Source organism: Eurosta solidaginis, chromosome 3, assembly GCF_040869045.1.
Source record: "Eurosta solidaginis isolate ZX-2024a chromosome 3, ASM4086904v1, whole genome shotgun sequence".
Lineage (NCBI taxonomy): Eukaryota > Metazoa > Arthropoda > Insecta > Diptera > Tephritidae > Eurosta > Eurosta solidaginis.
Genome location: NC_090321.1, coordinates 16,655,381 through 16,677,471, shown reverse-complemented (window position 1 = coordinate 16,677,471; position 22,091 = coordinate 16,655,381). Strand labels below are relative to the sequence as shown.

Below are 22,091 nucleotides of genomic sequence, written 5' to 3'. Positions count from 1 at the left end.
CTTTTCGGAACTATTGGGAGATCATTTGAGGACCTTTCCGGCATCATTTCTGGTTAGTTTTCGGGATCCTTTCCGGGTCCCATCAGGGTCATTTCGGGACTTTTTCGGCATCATTTAAGATTGGTTTTCAGGATTCGTCCGGGATCCGTCAGGGTAATTTCTGGACTTTTCCCAGACTATTTCGGTATAATTTTGGGACCCTCCCAAGATCATTTCTGGATGGATTTCGGGATCTGTCCGGGATGCCATCAGAGTAATTTTGGGACTATTAGGTGATCATTTGAGGACCTTTTCGGCATCACTTCTGGATGGTTTTCGGTATCCGCTCAGGATCCCGTCGGAATTATTGCGGGACTTTTTCGGGATCATTTGGTGTCCCTTCCGGCATCATTTGTGGATGGTTTTTGGGATTCGTCCGGCATCCCGTCGGGTTCATTTCGGGACTTTTTCTCGACTAATACGGTATCATTTGCGGACCCTTTCGGCATCATTTCTAGATAGTTGTCGGGATCCGTTCGGGATCCCGTCAGGGTCTTTTCGGAACTATTAGGTGATCATTTGAGGACATTTCCGGCATCATTTCTGGATAGTTTTCGGGATCCTTTCGGGGTCCAGTCAGGGTCATTTCGGGACTTTTTCGGGATCATTTAGAGATGGCTTTCAGGATTCGTCCGGGAACCCGTCAGGGTAATTTCTGAACTTTTCCGAGACTATTTCGGGATAATTTTGGGACCTTCCCAAGATCATTTCTGAATGGATTTTGGGATCAGTCCGGGATGCCGTCAGGGTCATTTTGGTATTAGGTGATCATTTGAGGACCTTTCCGGCATCACTTCTGGATGGTTTTCGGTATCCGATCAGGATCCCCTCGGAATCATTGCGGGACTTTTTCGGGATCATTTGGGGTCCCTCCCAAGATCATTTCTGGATGGATTTCGGGATCTGTCCGGGATCCCGTCAGGGTCATTTAGGGGTGCGGTCGAGATCCCGTCAGGGTCATTTGACTTCTTCGGGACTATATCGGGATCATTTCTGGATGGTTTATGGGATCCGTCCATGACCCCTTAAGGGTCATTTCGGGACTATTAGGTGATCATTTGAGGACCTTTCCGGCATCACTTCTGGATGATTTTCGGTTTCCATTCGGGATCCCGTCGGAATCAATGCGGGACTTTTACGGAATCATTTGGGATTCCTTCCGGCATCATTTCTGGATGGTTTTCGGGATTTGTCCGGGATCCCGTAGGGGTTATTTCGGGACCTTTTCGGGGCTATTAAGGGGTCATTTGGGGATCCTCTAGGGGTCGTTTCGTGACTTTTTCTGTATTATTTCGGGATCATTTTGGGACCCTTTCGGCATAATTTCTTGATGGTTTGCCGGATCCATCAGGGTCATTTCGGGACCATTTTGGGATCATTTGGGGACCCTTCCGAGATCATTTCTGGAGCCGTCCGGGATGCCGTAGGAGCCATTTGGGGATTTTTTGTTACTTTTCCGGGATAGTTTTTGCACCCTTCCGGGATCATTTCTGGATGGTTTTCGGGATCCGTCCGCGATAGCGTTGGGGTCATTTCGTAGCTTTTTCTGGATAATTTCGGGATCATTTGGGATCCTATCGGGTTATCAGCTCATTAGTTCTTTTTTTTACTCAATTACAAAAATAAAATGCATTAGACAGAAAACTAAATTTTAAACAGATAATAAGCAGGCTAACGCGAATAGCCCATATATTTAAAATTTTCCTTGCGGACGGGGCCGCGGGTAAAGGCTAGTAATGATATATATGCGACTAAGTTTCCGCACATCCAAAATATGCCTTAATTATTTATTTACATAAAAATTTCTAGAACTAGAAAAAAACTAGAACTAAAGTAGGAGTGAAAGATCTACCTTCCCAACCTCTGCTAGACTTTCGAAAAACCTTGTACCCATAAATCTGAGTGCTCTTGTTTGCAGTACTGAACATCGGCAGAGAAAGCGATGAACCCGTTTACTCTCCCTCCTCATCCTGAAAGCTTCTGCATTAGCGCAATTACCTGTGATGACACTCGTAAGTATTCTCACTGTAAATTAGCTTAGCTTGGGAAGAAAGCTAGTTTCTTTCCTATACAAATTTGGCCATAAATACTATGCTACCTCGCAATCAGCGCGGTTGGTACACAGCAAGTCCGTTGCCTTAAACTTATATTTGTCGATTTCATTCAGAAGATAATCCAGCGGTGATCGTACGAAGCTGTCCGCCTCGTGTATGTACATTTCGGAACATTTCCGGGCCATCTCATCTACAAATTCATTCCCTTCAACCCCGGAGACCCAACCAAGGGAGACATTGAGATGCCTTGAGGATGTTATGGACACCTCACGTGGCTACTTACTTGATTTCATCTTTACGAAGAGCAAGAATGCATGTGCCAGTATTTGAAAATTGTTCCCAAACTTCTTATGCGATCTTTGTAACAGCAAAGTTAGTTCACGCGTGTATTTCAAGGAGAAACAAAATCTGAGTTTTATTTAATCATCCTATATGTGAAACAAAAAAAAGTTTGCTGATTTTGCGTTATTTTTAGGTTAAAAAAAAAGAAGAAAAAATGATTGAAACTTTAACACTTTAATCCTTATCTTTCCCCAATGCATGCATACATATACGACTAATATTATACTCAGTTGTGCATAGCACACAAAATATATAATCGTCATCCAAACATCGAAATGGTTAGGATCAAACAAGAACTTGATTAAGCTAAATCCGTTCGTCTATCTGTGAATGTCAGTGCTGCATATTAAAATCATCGAAGTAACCGATGGGGTAGCAAAATTATGAATAAGTTTATCAAGCAACTTACACAAATTTCAAATGATTTCTTGTCGATGATTGCAATCATAGGATTTGACTATATCCCCGAATTGATTTCAATCAAATCAAGGGCAGATGATTGTAAATTTACTATTAATTGCAATCAAATCATTGATTGTAAATCTTTGTTGTTGTAAATTTTCAAGCTTTTGTTTATACGACAAGTTGAGAAAAAAATGTTGATTAAAAAGACGACGCACACAGCTGATTATATAATCTTCCTTTCACTCGAACTTAGACTCACTTTTTGTTTTGCTTATTTCGGTCAAAGTGTGAAACAATGTATTGTAGACGCAACGAGAATTCATCTAAACGAACCAATTTATGAAAGCAGAGACTCAAGATTTTGTATACAGTTGTTGTATATTAGACTGGGTTGGTTCCCATCTAAAATAAACAAATTGCAAAAGTCCGCTTCTTAATTTGAAGCTTACGTTCAGAGAGTCTCGGAAAATTTTATTTATATTTATTGTATCGTACATTGGTTATTTGGCATGCGATTTTTAAAATTAATTCGTCGTTGTATTCAAATAGTCGTTTTTTCATAGCTCAAACTATACTAAAACGACTTCAGAGCTCAAAGGGGCATGTATGGCAATTACAGAACTTTTTAAGGCCAAAATTGTGACAAAACAAATATATAAATTGGATATGAAATAATTAAGTTCCAATCAAAACAAGTAAGGAAGGTTAAGTTCGGGTGTAACCGAACATTACATACTCAGTTGAGAGCTATGGTGACAACATAAGGGAAAATAACCATGTACGAAAATGAACCGAGGGAAACCCTGGAATGTGTTTGTATGACATGTGTATCAAATCAAAGGCATTAAAGAGTATTTTATGAGGGAGTGGGCCATAGTTCTATAGGTGGACGCCATTTAGGGATATAGCCATAAAGGTGGACCAGGGGTGACTCTAGAATGCGTTTGTCGATATGGGTATCAAAAGATAGGTGTTAATGAGTATTTTAAAAGGGAGTAATCCTTAGTTCCATAGGTGGACGCCGTTTCGAGATATCGCCATAAAGGTGGACCAGGGGTGACCCTAGAATTTGTTTGTACAATATGGGTATCAAAAGAAAGGTGTTAATGAGTATTTTAAAAGGGAGTAATCCTTAGTTCCATAGGTGGACGCCGTTTCGAGATATCGCCACAAAGGTGGACCAGGGGTGGCCCTAGAATTTGTTTGTACAATATGGGTATCAAACGAAATGGGTTAATGAGTATTTTAAAAGGGAGTGAGCCTTAGTTCTATAGGTGGACGCCGTTTCGAAATATCGCCATAAAGGTGGACCAGGGTGACTCTAGAATGTGTTTGTACGATATGGGTATCAAAAGAAAGGTGTTAATGAGTATTTTAAAAGGGAGTAATCCTTAGTTCCATAGGTGGACGCCGTTTCGAGATATCGCCATAAAGGTGGAGCAGGGGTGACTCTAGAATTCGTTTGTGCAATATGGGTATCAAACGAAAGGAGTTAATGAGTATTTTAAAAGGGAGTGGGCCTTAGTTCTATAAGCGGACGCCTTTTCGAGATATCGCCATAAAGGTGGACCAGGGGTGACTCTAGAATGAGTTTGTACGATATGGGTATCAAATTAAAGGTATTAATGAGGGTTTTAAAAGGGAGCGGTGGTTGTTGAATAGGTGGTCGCATTTTCGAGATATCGCCATAAAGGTGGACCAGGGGTGACCCTCGAATTTGTTTGTACAATATGGGTATCAAAAGAAAGGTGTTAATGAGTATTTTAAAAGGGAGTAATCCTTAGTTCCATAGGTGGACGCCGTTTCGAGATATCGCCATAAAGGTGGAGCAGGGGTGACTCTAGAATTCGTTTGTGCAATATGGGTATCAAACGAAAGGAGTTAATGAGTATTTTAAAAGGGAGTGGGCCTTAGTTCTATAAGCGGACGCCTTTTCGAGATATCGCCATAAAGGTGGACCAGGGGTGACTCTAGAATGAGTTTGTACGATATGGGTATCAAATTAAAGGTACTAATGAGAATTTTAAAAGGGAGTGGTGGTAGTTGTATATGTGAAGGTGTTTTCCAGATATCGACCAAAATGTGGACCAGGGTGACCCAGAACATTATCTGTTGGATACCGCTAATTTATTTATATATTTCATACCACGAACAGTATTCCTGCCAAGATTCCAAGGGCTTTTGATTTCGCCCTGCAGAACTTTTTCATTTTCTTCTACTTAATATGGTAGGTGTCACACCCATTTTATAAAGTTTTTTCTAAAGTGTTATTTCGCGTCAATAAAACAATCCAATTACCTTACCATGTTTCATCCCTTTTTTCGTATTTGGTATAGAATTATGGCATTTTTTATTTTTCGCAATTTTCGATATCGAAAAAGTGGGCGTGGTCATAGTCGGATTTCGTTCATTTTTTATACCAAGATAAAGTGAGTTCAAGTAAGCACGTGAACTAAGTTCATTAAAGATATGTCGATTTTTGCTCAACTTATCGTGTTAACGGCCATCCGGAAGGACAGACGGACAACTGTGTATAAAAACTGGGCGTGGCGTCAATCGATTTCGCCCATTTTCACAGAAAACAGCTAACGTCATAAAATCTACCAAATTTCAAAAGGATTGGTTAATTTTTGTTCGACTTATGGCATTAAAAGTATTCTAGACGAATTAAATGAAAAAGGGCGGATCCACGCCCATTTTGAAATTTTCTTTTTGTTTTGTATTTTGTTGCACCATACATTACTGGAGTTGAATGTTGACATAATTTACTTATATACTGTAAAGATATTAAATTTTTTGTTAAAATTTTACTTTAAAAAAATTCTTTTTTCAAAAGTGGGCGTGGTCCTTCTCCGATTTTGCTAATTTTTATTAAACGTACATATAGTAATAGGAGTAACGTTCCTGCCAAATTTCATCATGATATCTTCACCGACTGCCAAATTACAGCTTGCAAAAGTTTTAAATTACCTTCTTTTAAAAGTGGGCGCTGCCACGCCCATTGTCCAAAATTTTACTAATTTTCTATTCTGCGTCATAAGTTCAACTCATCTACCAAGTTTCGTCGCTTTATCTGTCTTTTGTAATGAATTATCGCACTTTTTCGGTTTTTCGAAATTTTCGATATCGAAAAAGTGGGCGCGGTTATAGTCAGATATCGTTCATTTTAAACAGCGATCTGAGATGAGTGCTCAGGAACCTACATACCAAATTTCATCAAGATACCTCAAAATTTACTCAAGTTATCGTGTTAACGGGCGGACGGACGGACGGACGGACATGGCTCAATCAAATTTTTTTTCGATCCTGATTATTTTGATATATGGAAGTCTATATCTATCTCGATTCCTTTATATATGTACAACCAACCGTTATCCAATCAAACTTAATATACTCTGTGAGCTCTGCTCAACTGAGTATAAAAAGCCAATTTCCGCCTTATTTGCCAGGACAAACAAGATAATTTAATACAAAATTCTTATTGTAGTTGTTGTAGCGAATTTTAGAAATTCTTGCTTATTCTACACCCTCTGTTATAGTTCGAATCGCTGAACTGTCGAATACATAACTCAAATATTCAGTATGGCAAAATGTTCTTTGTCTACAGCACTATTATGATAGTAGTAATTCACAATAAACTTACTCACATACTTCACTTACAAATTTATAAAATCAACTGATTGACTATTCCTTTGCTTACGTTGCCTTTAAACTATCAGTTGGCTCGCTTGCCTATTTCTCACAGAGTCCAGACTTTTTGAGAACAGCCTTTTCGAACATTTGCTTATTTATTTCTCATTTCTGTGTGGGCAAAAACTTCTGCACCTTTAGCTGCTGTTTAGATGTATGTGTAATAACGTCTGAGCTCTTATGCGCTCTCGCTGTTGCCTTCTATGCATATGTGTGTATATGGCTGAGTAATATTCGCCGTTGATTGCTGTGCACATGTATGTGTGGCTGTTTTCCTTTTCATCGGCATATTAGGGCTGATTACATTCACGACGGCGGTATAGTCGGCACATCTGTCATATTATTATACTCAGTTGAGCAGAGCTCACTGAGTATATTAATTTTGATTGGATAACGGTTGGTTGTGCAGGTATAAAGGAATCGAGATAGATATAGACTTCCATATATCAAAATCATCAGTATCGAAAAAAAATGTTATTGAGCCATATCCGTCCGTCCGTCCGTCTGTCCGTTAACACGATAACTTGAGTAAATTTTGAGGTATCAGGTTCCTGGGCAATCGTCTCAGGTTGCTATTTAAAATGAACGATATCGGACTATAACCACGCCCACTTTTTCGATATCGAAAATTTCGAATAACCGATAAAGTGCGATAATTCATTACCAAAGACGGATAAAGCGATGAAACTTGGTAGGTGAGTTGAACTTATGACGCAGAATAGAAAATTAGTAAAATTTTTGACAATGGGCGTGGCACCGCCCACTTTTAAAAGAAGGTATATTAAATGTTTTGCAAGCTGTAATTTGGCAGTCGTTAAAGATATCATGATGAAATTTGGCATGCACGTTACTCCTATTAATATATGAATGCTTAATAAAAATTAGCAAAATCGGAGAACGACCACGCAAACAACAAAAAATTTAATATATTTACAGTATATCAGTAAGTTATGTCAAAATTCAACTACAGTAATGATATGGTGCAACAAAATACAAAAAAAAAAAGAAAATTTCAAAATGGGCGTGGCTCCGCCCTTTTTCATTTAATTCGTCTAGAATACTTTTAATGCCATAAGTCGAACAAAAATTTACTAATCCCTGTGAAATTTGGTAGGGGCATAGATTCTAGGACGTTAACTGTTTTCTGTGAAAAAGGGCGACATCGGTTGAAGCCACGCCTGGTTTTTATACACAGTCCACCGTCTGTCCTTCCGGTCGGCCGTTAACACGATAACTTGAGCAAAAATCGATATATCTTTTCTAAACTCAGTTCACGTACTTATCTGAACTCACCTTGCATTGGTAAAAAAATGGCCGAAATCCGACTATGACCACGCCCACTTTTTCGTTATCGATAGTTACGAAAAATGAAAAAAATGCCATAATTCTATACCAAATACGAAAAAAGGGATGAAACATGGTAATTGGATTGGTTTGTTGACGCAAAATATAACTTTAGAAAAATCTTTGCAAAATAGGTGTGACACCTACCACATTAAGTTGAAGAAAATGAAAAAGTTCTGCAGGGCGAATTCAAAAGCCCTTGGAATCTTGGCAGGAACAGTATCGTGGTATTACATATATAAATAAATTAGCTGTACCCGACGGATGGTAAGGAAAATGAATGAATCAATCTTAATCTTGATCTTAATTTTGGTCGATATCTCGAAAACGCCTTCACATATAAAATTACCACCACTCCCTTTTAAAACCCTCATTAATACCTTTAATTTGATACCCATATCGTTCAAACGTATTATAGAGTCACCCCTGGTCCACATTTATGGCGATATCCCTAAATGGCGTCCATCCATAGAACTATGGCCTACTCCATCCTCAAATACTCTTTAATACCTTACATTTGATACACATGTCATACAAACACATTCCAGGGTTACCCGAGGTTCATTTTCCTACATGGTGATTTTCCCTTATTTTGTCTCTATAGCTCTCAGCTGAGTATGTAGTGTTCGGTTACACACGAACTTAGCTTCCTTACTTGTTACACATGTTCTTATGAGTGTCGTTATTTTCGGCGCGACAGAGCGGCACGACAATCAATCACGAAAGCCGTTGTAGCCAGATTAAACCTAATTCAATTTTTTGGAAGCGACAGTGAGTGGCATCCATTTTATTTTGTCAATAAAAACTAATATAGAAGTAAATAACAGATAATAAAAGCTAAAATCATTCGTTTGGGCGTATTTTAAACGTAATTAGTATTTTTTTCTAAATTTTTCGCTACTGTTTGCTGTAATTCATATTGGTGGCTGCCGCTTTCAAAATAATTAAGAAGCCAATGCTTGGCTACAGTTGTCGTCAAGCTTTGCTTTATTGTGGTTGTGGTCTGTAGACACCGTGTTGAATATAATCAGCCCTATTGACTTATCGGAACAGCTTATATGTGCTACAGTGTTATTTTAAATATAACGCTAACTGGCGCTTTATTTGACAGATCACCGCACGATTTAGCGTTAACTGAAGATAGTGAAAACTGTCCTAAATCTACGTCGTATTGATTATCCGAAAATATCATAGGAATAATTTTCAAATCAATCTCGTCCACTTAAGTCCCAAGGTACAATCGATCGTATAAATCCGATTAAAATAGATAAACGATTACTTTGGAATGTTGTCGTGGAAGCCCAACTTGGAGGAGTGAGTGAAGAAGGCCTTGACGGCACTTTATGCATGTAAAAGAATGCTGTGATGTACGTAAGGTTTATCGCCCTCTCTCTCTCATTGGTTATTTACAGTGATTGTTATGCCTATCCTATACTTTGGTGTCCTCGTTTGGAGGTCAGCTACACAAAAAAGATCCTACCTTAAAAAATTATGGGGGTATGCAGGCTATCAATGATGGCAAAGAACATATCACAATCAGGCAACTGCAACGGGGGTCAGTGCCTCAGGGCAGCTTTAGTGCAAACCATTCCGCCACATTAGTATAGCGTTATCAATTACAGGACGAACGGACTACCTGATTTCGTATATGCGCTTTGAAGGGGCCCTTAGATCCACAATAAAGGTGGATAGTGAGTGCTAAAATGGCCGACGAGGTGAAACACGTGTACACCTATGGCTCCAAAGTAGTGGAAGGAGTACGATCTGTGGTATACTGCGCTGATCCGGAAATAAACCGATTCTACAAGCTGCTAGATCACTATAGTGTTTTTCAGGCGGAAAAAGTAGCCGTAAACAAAGCAGTAAAACACTGGATGAAAATACTTTAAACTGAAGCCGCGCTAATTTTTATATTGACAGACAAGCAGTAATTAATGCAATAGTCTTGCATAACACAACAGCTAAAAGTCTGTTAGAGTCTAAGCGATCTCTGGGAAGAGATATTGGGTTCCAGGACATGTGGGAATAGAAAATGTGGACGTCCCAATAAGATTGGACAAGACTGAAAGAAGGTGTGAGGTGGATATGCTCGGCTAAGCGGGTAAGGCGTTGACCGAAGCGCGGAGCAGCATAGTGCCGATGATCATGTCTAGGTCTTACAATCATGCACTAACAAAGTTACTTCTATCTTTAAAAGAGAGGGCTGATGACTCATGACTTGTATTCTGACTGGACACTGCCTTCTGACGTCACATGCATTTAAATTAGGCTTGCCAGGCTAAGACTCCAACTACATATGTGGAGTGGTACAGCTGTCAGACATAGAAGCAGAAAGTGGCTCCTTGGAATATTAGGGAAGATAGTCTAATGTACAATTGTACCTATATAGATACAAACGAACTGTAATCAAATTCTGCTGATACAAAAATGTCAACTAAACTCGAATCAAGTGCTTATTATTAATTATTCCAGCATGCGATATCGCGAGTTTTAATGTACCCAAATAGATGTTATCAAAACTTAAGCTTAAGTATATAATAAACATGTGATGCAGACATTTCAGTTTGATTTCGTTAACGAAAGGTTTTTTTTTTCAGTTCTTGAGGCAAATAAATTAGCATGAGGCTGTTCGGATGGGGCAAACATTATTTGAACTTGTATGAATGAAGGCTTCATAGGTCAACTGAACAAAAATAGGATTTCTAAGTAGTCTAGTCAATTTCGCCCATCATCAGTTATGAAACATTTCTCCTAGCAATCATAAATAAAGCGAAGCGTCCGTACGTGATGCTGATTCGATGCTGTCCCGTTGACAACGACCAGTGTTGCCATTTTGGTGCATTTGCTTTTTTGGCATTTAAAGCTAAAATTTCTCGTATACTTAGCTTCTAGCTCTTTTTCTTTATTGATTTAAATTATCTTGCTACATTTTCTTCTAATAGCTAATTTATATTGTATTATTTATATAAAAAGAAATTTTTATGTAAATAAATAATTAAGGCATATTTTGGATGTGCGGAAACTTAGTCGCATATATATCATTATGATTTGTCAAGGCATCGCCTAATAATTTTCTTGTTTGCTCGTTGTAGCAGTCTAAAAATGTGGTCAAATTATTGATAAAATTACTGCATTCCTGTTGCGGGCTTTCGGTAAGGTTAGGTTAAGAAAGCGTGCGTAGGATTTTCACACACTTCCACTCGGAGACATATTTCTTCATTGTGAGTGCCGAGTGAGGGCACATTCGTCCCACCAGATTACATCCTAGTGGTTCTCAACGAGACACTTGCTGTCTCGGATGAACTTCAGTAGGGGTTAAAGATCCACTCTCCTAACCTCTGCCAGACTGTCGAAAAACCGTGCTCTCAGAAATCTGAGTCGTCTTGTTTGCAGTCCTGAGCATCGACGGAGAAAGTAAGCAACCGGCTTCTCTTCCTCCTCATCCTGACAGCTTCTACAGATGAAATTTGTTGGCATGCGCCACCGTCGGAGCATTGGTGCAATAGCTGTGGATGCATGACCTGTGACGTTGTTTTTTTTTTTTTTTTTTGTTTGAAAAAAATTTTATAACTTGAAAAACTTTGTGAGTATCCCTTATGTGAGATGTTTTGCACACTTTGATGATCTCTTACTTACTTACTTGCTTAATTGACGCTTAGAGCATATACAGCTCTTCATTAAATCTTCTTCGATACTCTCTGTCACCAACGCGTAGAGGTGTGTAAATCTTTCGAAGGACTTTTCTCTCGAACACTACCAGAGCCGCTGCATCAGATATTGTCACGGTCCATGCTTTTGTACCATATAGCAGGACGGGTACAATAAATGACTTGTAGAGCATGATTTTCGTTTGACGGGAGAGGACTTTATATATGCTAAAGGAGCAGCTCATTCTACGCATTTAAATATGTCAAAAGTGCGACTAGTTCTTGATCAATCCCGAAAAAACACATTTTCTGCAGGGATATTTTCCAACGCCCTGCCTATGAATATATGTGTGTGCCATTGCGGCTTAAGTATAAATTCCTATCGATTATCAAACTTCGCTTCAGTTGCTGCCCATATTCAAAGTCGAACAGTCAAAAATGTATAAATATACAATTTTGTATTTATTAGTTTTAGTGGCAGGCTGGGACTTAGTGTCTTCGTGTCATATATCATTAGTTTATCCTGTGCCTCTTTTCACAAAATCACTGGGTTCGAAGAAAATTGTATTCAAACCGCAGGGAAATTTTATACAAATATCTATAGGAGAATCTATTACGGCGTATTGTAATACAGAGATTGAATATAATGGCAATAGTTATGATCGTCTAAGAAAGTAATTTAACAAAATATCAGAGGAATTATATAAATCAAGTATCTGATTTTATGCAGTTTCACAACTTGAAACGGTAATAGAGAAATTTAACTTTGATCCTTGGAGAGAAAATCGGAACCGAAATTTATGTGTTATATTTATGTTGGCAGCAATTCCGTTTAAATGTGTGTGACTGGAAAAAATCGGAAAATTAATAAATAAGGATAACCCTAATGCACATCATTAGCGCCGAAGGAAACTGCAAAGGTTTCAGAAAAAAATTGTTTTTCTGCATAATGGGCTCAAAAGTTTTGTTTCGAGTTTCGATGTAAATGTATTTAAAAAATTCATATTTATATAAAGTTTCAAATCATTTGCCCGTAGAACTTGGGAAAAAACAGTAAGTCTAATTTCGGGTGAAACCAAACATTACATACCCAGCTGTGCATTTGAAACGCTGTTGTTGTTTGCTTTGTGTGTAGTTAAATACCATCGAGTTATTGCTAAATTTGTTAAGGAAAAGTGGGCGTTGTGTTCAACCGATTTTGATTATTTATCTATCTATATAATTTGGCAAGGATAGTGCATCTGCCGAATTTCAATGTAATATCTTTAACGGTTTTTGATTAACGACTTGTTAAACTTCAAAATTTTTTTGTTCCAAATGTGGGTGGTGCCACGTCCATATTACAACAATTTTTGAAAGTTATGTTTTGCGTCATAAAACCAATCCAACTACCAAATTTCATTAGCTTAGCGGTATTCGTGTAGAAATATCTAATTTTTTTCCATTTTTATAAATTTTTATAAATTTATCGAAAAAGTGTCAATAGTTATCGTCCGGTTTGGTGAGGATATCTCAATATATGCTCAAGTTATTGTGTTAACGGGCGGATAGACGGACGGACAGACGGACGGACATGGCTTAATGAAATTTTTTTTTCGATACTGTTGATTTTGATATATGGAAGTCTATATCTATCACAATTCCTTTATACCTGTACAACCAACCGATATCCAATCAAAGTTATAATATTTTGTGTACAAGTACAGCTCTGTATAACAAACACATGCAAGTCGATCGGCTACGCGTCTCTAATTTGGTCTTCATATTAAAACAAAAGAAAAAAAGAATGAAGTAACGTTAGAAACCCACAAACTCGTGCCTCATACTGACTGTACAAGGGCATAAATACTTAAAGAAAATCGTCTTAAACCAACATATTTTGAGCCTATTTGAATAAAAGGGGTTCCTGCTTTTGTCTTGCGGTCAAAAGTATATAAAAATATATTTATCAAAATTTTTTTTTTATTTTGCAGCAGTTACGAGTACGGAGGGGACGATAATTTACCAACAAACGTTTTGAAAATAATGTGTAATTCAAACAATAAAATTGTTTTGAATAACCAAAGAACTGCCAACGTAGAACAGATCAGGGTTTCTTGTAAATCTTCCACTACTTATGATCTATATGAAAGCAAAAAAAAAAAACTGCCGAATTGTATAAAATACATGAGTTATGCGATTGGTGCACCACTACATAATATTGAAGATAAAATTATAGCTGCTCTTTGCTATGATATTGATAAATTCGAACTGAAATATGCCAGTTATGTTTCGTACAGAGATGCTGCCATTTTTAGCGAGGTAAATATAAACGGATTGCCTACTATATGTACATACATACTTATTCCAAATTGAATTCAATTACTATCAAAGCAAAAATACAGCAACGAGTTGTCGGTTAATTTAGACGAACTGGTTGGCGGTCTCGAAAACTATTATCCGTTCATGAGGTAAGATACATATATACTGATTATAAAGTTTTAGTGCAGTTAGATGGCATTTATCATAAAAACAACCTTTATAATGGTGTTTCAATAATCCCCAAGTGATCCTGAAATGATTCTGTAACTGTGCCGAAATGAGTTCGTAATAGCTTCGAAATTATCCAGAAGTTGTCTCAAAATTATAACTCAAATTATCCTGAAGTGATCGTGAAATTATTCCAAATTGGTCTCGAAATGGTTCCGAAAATAATCGCGATGTCATCCTATAACAATACTAAAATGGTTTCGAAATATTATCAAAATGACTGAAACTGCTCACGAAATAGTTTCGAAATGATTCCGAAAATTATCCAGAATTGATCTTGAAATTGCCCTAAATCTACATCAAATTAGTTTTGAAATGATACTTATGGCGTTTTCTTTTCTGGAAAAAATGCTGCCTTCATGTTGCACTCTAAGATTCTAACTTTTGTACTGGGCTACTTGGGGTTCTGTAAAAAGGCCAAAGTTGTAGGTAATGGTACCACTTTTCTAATTCAATTGGAAATATTTTATGAATGGAACACACACTATCTTACTGAGAGAGGCTGAGAGTAATCACCAGAGCAGCATTATGTTCACAAAAGAAAACGCCATTTAATTAATATCGAAGTGTCTCTGAAGTCATCATGAAATTTTCACGAAACAATATTGTAGTAGTCCTAAAATGGTCAGTCTTTTAGGTATTTAGGTTGGCGCTTAGCTCCATATCAGTTGATAAGTATGCGCATTTCCTGCGCATTTAATTGTATGACTCGACGTATACTAATTTTAATTAAAAAAAAAAAAAAACAATAAATCCCTATCTTACTACACTTTTCTCCTTTTACCGCACTTTTAGGGATATGTTAGAGTTAAGGCTACGAGAGAAAAAGTTGTGTAACTTGGCGGATCTTTATTCCTTTTTTTATCGTTGCTCTAAGCATTGTCTGAATTTTCAAGTGGCTCAGTCTCAAGATTCGCCTTTCCCCGTCCAGTTCGTTTTTATTTTCTAAATATCATGAACTGTGCTCCTCTTAGCGAAACCTCTTTTTTATATAAATTGCACTCTCTTTGAACTCTGGAACACGAATAAAATTGCAAATCTCTAGCTTGCCAGGAAGTTACATAAAAATCGATCAAATGATTCCAAATTTCCTATAAATTTTCTAATTATCACGACCCGCGGGCCTCTTGTCTTCTTGTTGCATTGTCTTGGTCATTTGAACTACGTGTGACTTTGCACGTTTGTAGCTCAATGTGTAGGCTCACAAAACTTGATCGCAAGATTCTCCCTCGTTTGGTACGAAATTTCTAAATATATCGCCCGGCGCGTCAACTGTTGGAATTTCCCCCCTTATTCAATGCATTGTCATCGAGTGCCCAACTTATTATGAGGCATTATGTTCGTAGCCCAATTGGAAGTATCTTGAAAATTGATAGCAAGAATCCATCCGAACCGTGCAATTTTCCTAAGTATCATTGTCATTGGCCTCTGATCTACATTTAAAATTGAGCAATGTCGAATCCCCATTATATCTGCTCCGCGTGCAACTTATTATTTGCTTGTAAAATTTCATCTAAATATCTTAATTTTTCAGCCAACACAAATTTAACATATCAAGAGACAACTCGCAAAACGCGCTTTTAAATGCTTTTAATTTTGATTTAATGAGCTTAATGCAAGATAAAACGCTAGAAAATGAAATTACAGAGTTTAATTATATTTTCACAACAATGTGGTGGCGTCAATTACGCCAACAAAACTGGCATTACTTCCTTCAAGCTTTACACGATCGCTCACAATCTGTTAAGTATTTGGTTTATACGGGCACTTATGGTAATGCCACAATACCTACGGAGGGTAGGAATTGTAGTACAATCAAAAATTATATGGTCTCCGTCACGACTGAGGATACAACGGTCAATGCTCCAGCATACATCTGGGCATACTTGAAACCAATAAATAGCACTGAACAGGAAAAAGATGTTGTGGTTATAGCACATAATTCACCATATGTAAGTTAAATTTTAGAACAATCTTAGCTCATTTTTATTTTTTAAAATAATCATGACGATTTGGAGTCTGTAGAACGATGCTCTAAAAGACCTAATTACATTGACGACGGCGGCTACAAAACGACATCTATCAAATAATTTTAACACATAGCTCGGCGCCACACGGCAGCATGAAAATCAATCACGCATGCCGTTGTGGCCTGAGCACGTTTTAAGTATTACGATCAGTGACTGAAAACCATTTTCACTTAAGCTATTTCAAAAATTTTTATTACTTAAATTATGGACCTAACAGGTACTATTTGTCGCTCGCATATGCCACTAATCCGATCCACCATTTCACAGCTATTGTTATTTAAAAAAATTAGTTTCAATCACCGATCGTAACATGTATCGTGGGCTCAATTTAAAACTAATCTTATTTTTGGAGAGCGACGGAGAGTGGCGCCCTTTTAATTTTATCAATAAATACTAAAAGAGAAGTTAATAGAAGACATTATAAGTTAAAATCATTCATTTTTATCGCAACACAATTAAGATTCTTTCAAATATTTGCTATAATTTATATTTTTGGTTGCCTAGTCCAAAGTATTCATAAAGCCAATGCCACGGTTGTCGTCAAGCATTGCTAATTGTCGTTTGTCATCTGGAGCCGCCGTCTTCAACTGATGCAAGCTAAATGCATCAAATTTAATTCTTCCTTATTTCTGTTTATTGGAAATCTTCTTAGATTTGAATAAATGGCTTTTGACGGATATAGAATAAGTTTGAATCACTTATATTATGGTTGATAAGCAGGGCTGTTCAAAAATGTTTATATTGCAGTGAAAATCACAATGTATTTACAAAATTATACGTACACTGATACTTTTTTAAATTGAAAAACAAAAAAAAAAATATTTTAAATGTTTAAAGCGTTTTGATGAACCTCTTAGTTTATAAATTTTGAATTAAAAATTTTCTCAGTGCTACAATATTTTTGAAAAAAATTTTGTTGTCAATTTGTTAGTGTAAATTTGAATATCATACCGAAGTGCTTTGGCTTCATATGGAAGTGCTTTTTCTTTGCACTTTCATATGAAATTCAAGCACTTTCATATGAATCAAATTTATATGCGAGGGCATATGCCAGTGCTATGAATTTTTTCTTTTTAGATTCAAAGTGTAAATTTGTATCAGGGCAAAACAAAAACAAAAGTGCTACAAATATATAGGGGTTGAGCAGCATTGTTGATAAGCATAATCAGATGAATATTAGATTGGGTTGAAAAAAAGTAGCAAAAGATCACTACTAAATTTGAATCATCTTTGAGGGTCTGGAAACGACATTAACAATTTTATACTCAGTTGAGCAGAGCTCACGGAGTATATTAACCTTGATTGGATAACGGTTGGTTGTACAGGTATAAAGGAATCGAGATAGATATAGACCTCCATATATCAAAATCATCAGTATCGAAAAAAAAAATGATTGAGCCATGTCCGTCCGTCCGTCCGTCCGTCTGCCCGTTAACACGATAACTTGAGTAAATCTTGAGGTATCTTGATTAAATTTGGTATGAGGATTCCTGGGCACTCACCTCATATCCCTATTTAAAATGAACGATATCGGACTATAACCACGCCCACTTTTTCGATATCGAAAATTTCGAAAAACCGTAAAAGTGCGATAATTCATTACCAAAGACGGTTAAAGCGATGAAACTTGGTAGGTGAGTTTAGCTTATGACGCAGAATAGAAAATTAGTAAAATTTTGGACAATGGGCGTGGCACCGCCCACTGTTAAAAGAAGGTAATTTAAAAGTTTTGCAAGCTGTAATTTGGCAGTCATTGAAGATATCATGATGAAATTTGGCAGGTACGTTATTTCTATTACTATATGTATGCTTAATAAAAATTAGCAAAATCGGAGAACGACCGCGCACACTTTAAAAAAAAATTTTTTTTTAAGTCAAATTTTAACAAAAAATTTAATATCTTTACAGTATATAAGTAAATTATGTCAACATTCGACTCCAGTAATGATATGGTGCAATAAAATACTAAAATAAAAGAAAGTTACGAAATGGGCGTGGCTCCGCCCTTTTTCATTTAATTTGTCTATGATAATTTTAATGCCATAAATCGAACAAAAATTTACCAATCTTTGTGAAAGTTGGTAGGGGCTTAGATTCTAGGACGATAGCTGTTTTCTGTGAAAAAGGGCGAAATCGGTTTGAAGCCACGCCCAGTTTTTATACACAGCCGACCGTCTATCCTTCCGCTCGGCCGTTAACACTATAACTACAACAAAAATCGGTGAATCTCTACTAAACTCAGTTCACGTATTTATCTGAACTCACTTTGTATTGTTGTAAAAAATGGACGAAATCCGAATGTGACCACGCCCACTTTTTCGTTATCGAAAGTTACGAAAAATGAAAAATATGCCATAATTCTATACCAATTACCATAAAGGGGATGAAACATGGTAATTGGATTAGTTTATGACGCAAAATATAACTTTAGAAAAAAACTTTGCAAAATGGGTGTGACACCTACCATGTTAAGTAGAAGAATATGAAAAAGTTCTGCAGGGCGAAATCAGAAGCCCTTGGAATCAAGGCAGGAATACTCTGCGTGGTATTACATATATTAATAAATTAGCGATACCCTACAGATGATGTTCTGGGTCACCCTGGTCCACAGTTTGGTCAATATCTCGAAAACGCCTTTACATATACAACTACCACCACTCCCTTTTAAAGTACTCATTAACGCCTTTCATTTGATACCCATATCACACAAACAAATTCTAGAGTCACCCCTGGTCCACTTTTATGGCGATATCTCGAAAAGGCGTCCACCTATAGAACTAAGGCCCACGCCCTTTTAAAATACTCATTAACACCTTTCGTTTGACCCATATCGTACAAACAAATTCTAGAGTCACCCCTGGTCCACTTTTATGGCGATATCTCGAAAAGGCATACACCTATAGAACTAAGGTCCACGCCCTTTTAAAATACTCAATAACTCCTTTAATTTTATACCCATATCTTACAAACAAATTCTAGAGTCGCCCCTGCTCCAACTTTATGGCAATATCTCGAAAAGACGTATAGAACTATGGCCCACGCCCTTTTAAAATACTCATTAACACTTTTCGTTTGATACCCATATTGTACAAACGCATTCTAGAGTCACGCTGGTCCACCTTTATGACGATATCTCGAAAAGGCGTCCACCTATAGAACTAAGGCTCACTCCCTTTTAAAATACTCATTAACGCTTTTCGTTTGATACCCATATTGTACAAACGCATTCTAGAGTCACCCCTGGTCCACCTTTATGGCGATATCCCTAAATGCGTCCACCCATAGAACTATGGCCTATTCCCTCTTAAAATACTCTTTAATACCTTCCATTTGATACACACTCCAGGGTTATCCTAGGTTAATTTTCCTACATGGTGATTTGCCCTTATTTTGTCTCCATAGCTCTCAGCTGAGTATGTAATGTTCGGTTACACCCGAACTTAGCCTTCCTTACTTGTTTTACATCTTTCTGAAATCTTTCTCCTTTTTATTTCAGTTACCTATCTAGCCTCCGAGTTTTAAAGTTGACATATCATTATTTTAGTCTTGAGAAACTCAATATTTCCTTCAAAATTTCTTTGAGCTTTGAAATCGTATTGACAAAATTTTGTTTGCTATTTAAGTTGCAGCACTCTGAAGTCCACCTCTTGTTTCACCAAAAAATTAAAAAAAAAAAAATACTACTTAAAAACGTTTGTAGAACTCAAACGTAAAAAAAATGCAATTATAGTTTTTTAAGAGCAATCAATAAAAAAAATGTGTCGCGTTTTTAGTTATTTTTTTCTACTTACGTAACTATGAATAAGGATCCAGTCTAGTCATTTTGTTTTTATTCCTCTTTTATTTGTTAATTACATACATATTAATATATTTCGCATACAAACAGGTTGTAAACCCAGGACATAGCGAATTCTGCAGCGTTGACGTATGTGATGAAGTTGATTGGTTGAAGAATAGCACTTTTGGAAATCTACGACGCTTACCAACACTGGGTTATACATTCTGTTGTCGGCCAGAAGAAGTTGCCAAGATAATTGATTATTTTCCAATATCACGCGTAGAAACCGCAACACAGCGACCAAACTACAGTACTTCAGTAAAAAATGGAAAAGATAAGGATCAGTAGTAATATTAATTCAGTACACATGTAGTATATGACATGTATTGAACTTTTGTTGATTAAATACAAAGCTACAAAATGTATTAATCGGACCAATTTGAATACACCTTCATTTTGAGTTTTTCTCAATACATTCCCACACAGCATTTGGATGATTGAATTTCGAATTGTTCTCTATATCAATACGATTTGATTGCTTTCTATGACTAAGTACTGAGTTACCATACAATTTTACAAACGAAATAATCAAATATGATAAACTGAAAATCGCTTTTCGATCACTTTTTGGCATCATTTTTGAACTGTTCAAAAACTTTTGTATTGAAGTGCAAATCACAATACAAAATTGACATCCACCGTAGTGTGATGGTCGCGTGCTCCGCCTACCACACCGAATGCCCGCGGTTCACACCCCGGGCAAAACAACATCAAAATTTTAGAAATAAGGTTTTTCAATTAGAAGGACATTTTTCTAAGCGGGGTCGCCCTTCGGCAGTGTCTGGCAAGCGCTCCGATTGTATTTCTGCCATGAAAAGCTCTCAGTGAAAACTCATCTGCCTCGCAGATGCCCTTCGGAGTCGGCATAAAACAAGTAGGTCCCGTCCCGCCAATTTGTAGGAAAAATTAAAAAGGAGCACGGCGAAAATTGGAAGAGAAGCTCGGCCTAAAATCTCTACGGAGGTTATTGTGCCTTACATTTTTTTTCAATTTAAACGACAATACAAATACAAAATTATATATACACTGAAACTTTTTTAAATAAAAAAAATTTACTTAAATGTTTAAAAAATGTTGATGATCCTCTTAATAAATAAATTTTGAATAAAAATTTTTCTCAGTGCTACAATATTTTTGAAAAGTTTTTTGGTGTCAATTTGTTAGTGTAAATTTGAATATCATACCGTAGTGCTTTGGCTTCATATGGAAATGCATTTTCTTTGCACTTTCATATGAATTTCAAGCACTTTCAAATGAATCGAATTTACAAGTGAGAGCATATGTGACCCGGCCTATGCCAAGGTGGCTTATGACTCAAAAAAGAAATTGTGAGAAACAGCTGATAAACAATGCGTTTCTTCAGTTGCTTAGTAGTTTTTTTTTTTTTTTTGAGTCATAAGCCACCTTTTCATAGGCCGGGTCACATATGGAAGTGCTATGAAGTTGTTTTTTTTTTATGCAAAGTGTAAATTTGTATCTGTGCTTATTCTTCAGTGCAAAAGAAAAACAAAAGAGTTATGAGTGTATAGGGGTCGAACAGCTCTATTTTTGAATAACGTTGAGCAAAGAGCAAAGAGATTAATAAAATTTGTTTACTTTTGATGATCAAAAACTGAAAATAATTTTTCAATCGCATTTTGGAATCAGTTTTGAACCATTTTTTTTTACATTAAAGCCTACTTGCAGAATGCAAAAACAAAAATTTTTCATTTGTCTTCAGTCAAAAGATATACACAAATTTACTGTAGTTATCGATAAACGGATTAATCCACGTAACGCCTTTACCGTTAATGATAGAAGGGTAAGGCTTTTTCAACTGATCAGCGTTTTCAACAAAGTCAATATTTTGCGATGATATTTGGTCAGCGCCGAGTCTTGTGGTCGAGAAGAACACTGTGTGAATTTTGTTGCAAAATTCTGCATGGTTTTTTTTTTTTTTTTAAATTGGCAATTAAATATTTTTGGACTGTTTTGGGAAATTAATTGTTTATCCGAAAGTAAGCGTCCAAATGGGACAATTTTTTAGGTATAGATTAAAAAGACATTCAAGTACAGGGCAAAATAATTTTTTTTTGCAAAAATTGTTTTTGTTGGTGGTTTGTAATAAATTTTGTATAAAAAGTTTTATATTTAAACAATTTCTCCGCCTTGCGGCCGGAAATTTTAAAGAACA

At 36.7% G+C, this 22,091-nt stretch overlaps 1 protein-coding gene across 2 annotated transcripts; it reads left to right on the top strand.

Annotated features, from left to right (window-relative positions):
• The first annotated feature begins 11,938 nt into the window (after positions 1-11,938).
• On the top strand, positions 11,939-20,292 carry LOC137243380 (uncharacterized). 2 transcript variants are annotated; one of them, XM_067771123.1, is made up of 5 exons: positions 11,939-12,195; positions 13,498-13,822; positions 13,895-13,971; positions 15,585-16,002; positions 19,967-20,292. In XM_067771123.1, the coding sequence occupies exons 1-5, from the start codon at positions 11,960-11,962 to the stop codon at positions 20,204-20,206; spliced, it is 1,296 nt and encodes a 431-aa protein (XP_067627224.1). In that variant the 5' UTR covers positions 11,939-11,959; the 3' UTR covers positions 20,207-20,292. The 2 variants fall into 2 exon arrangements, with proteins under 2 accessions (XP_067627224.1, XP_067627223.1); XM_067771122.1 differs by having other exon boundaries at positions 13,495-13,822.
• Positions 20,293-22,091: the final 1,799 nt, after the last annotated feature.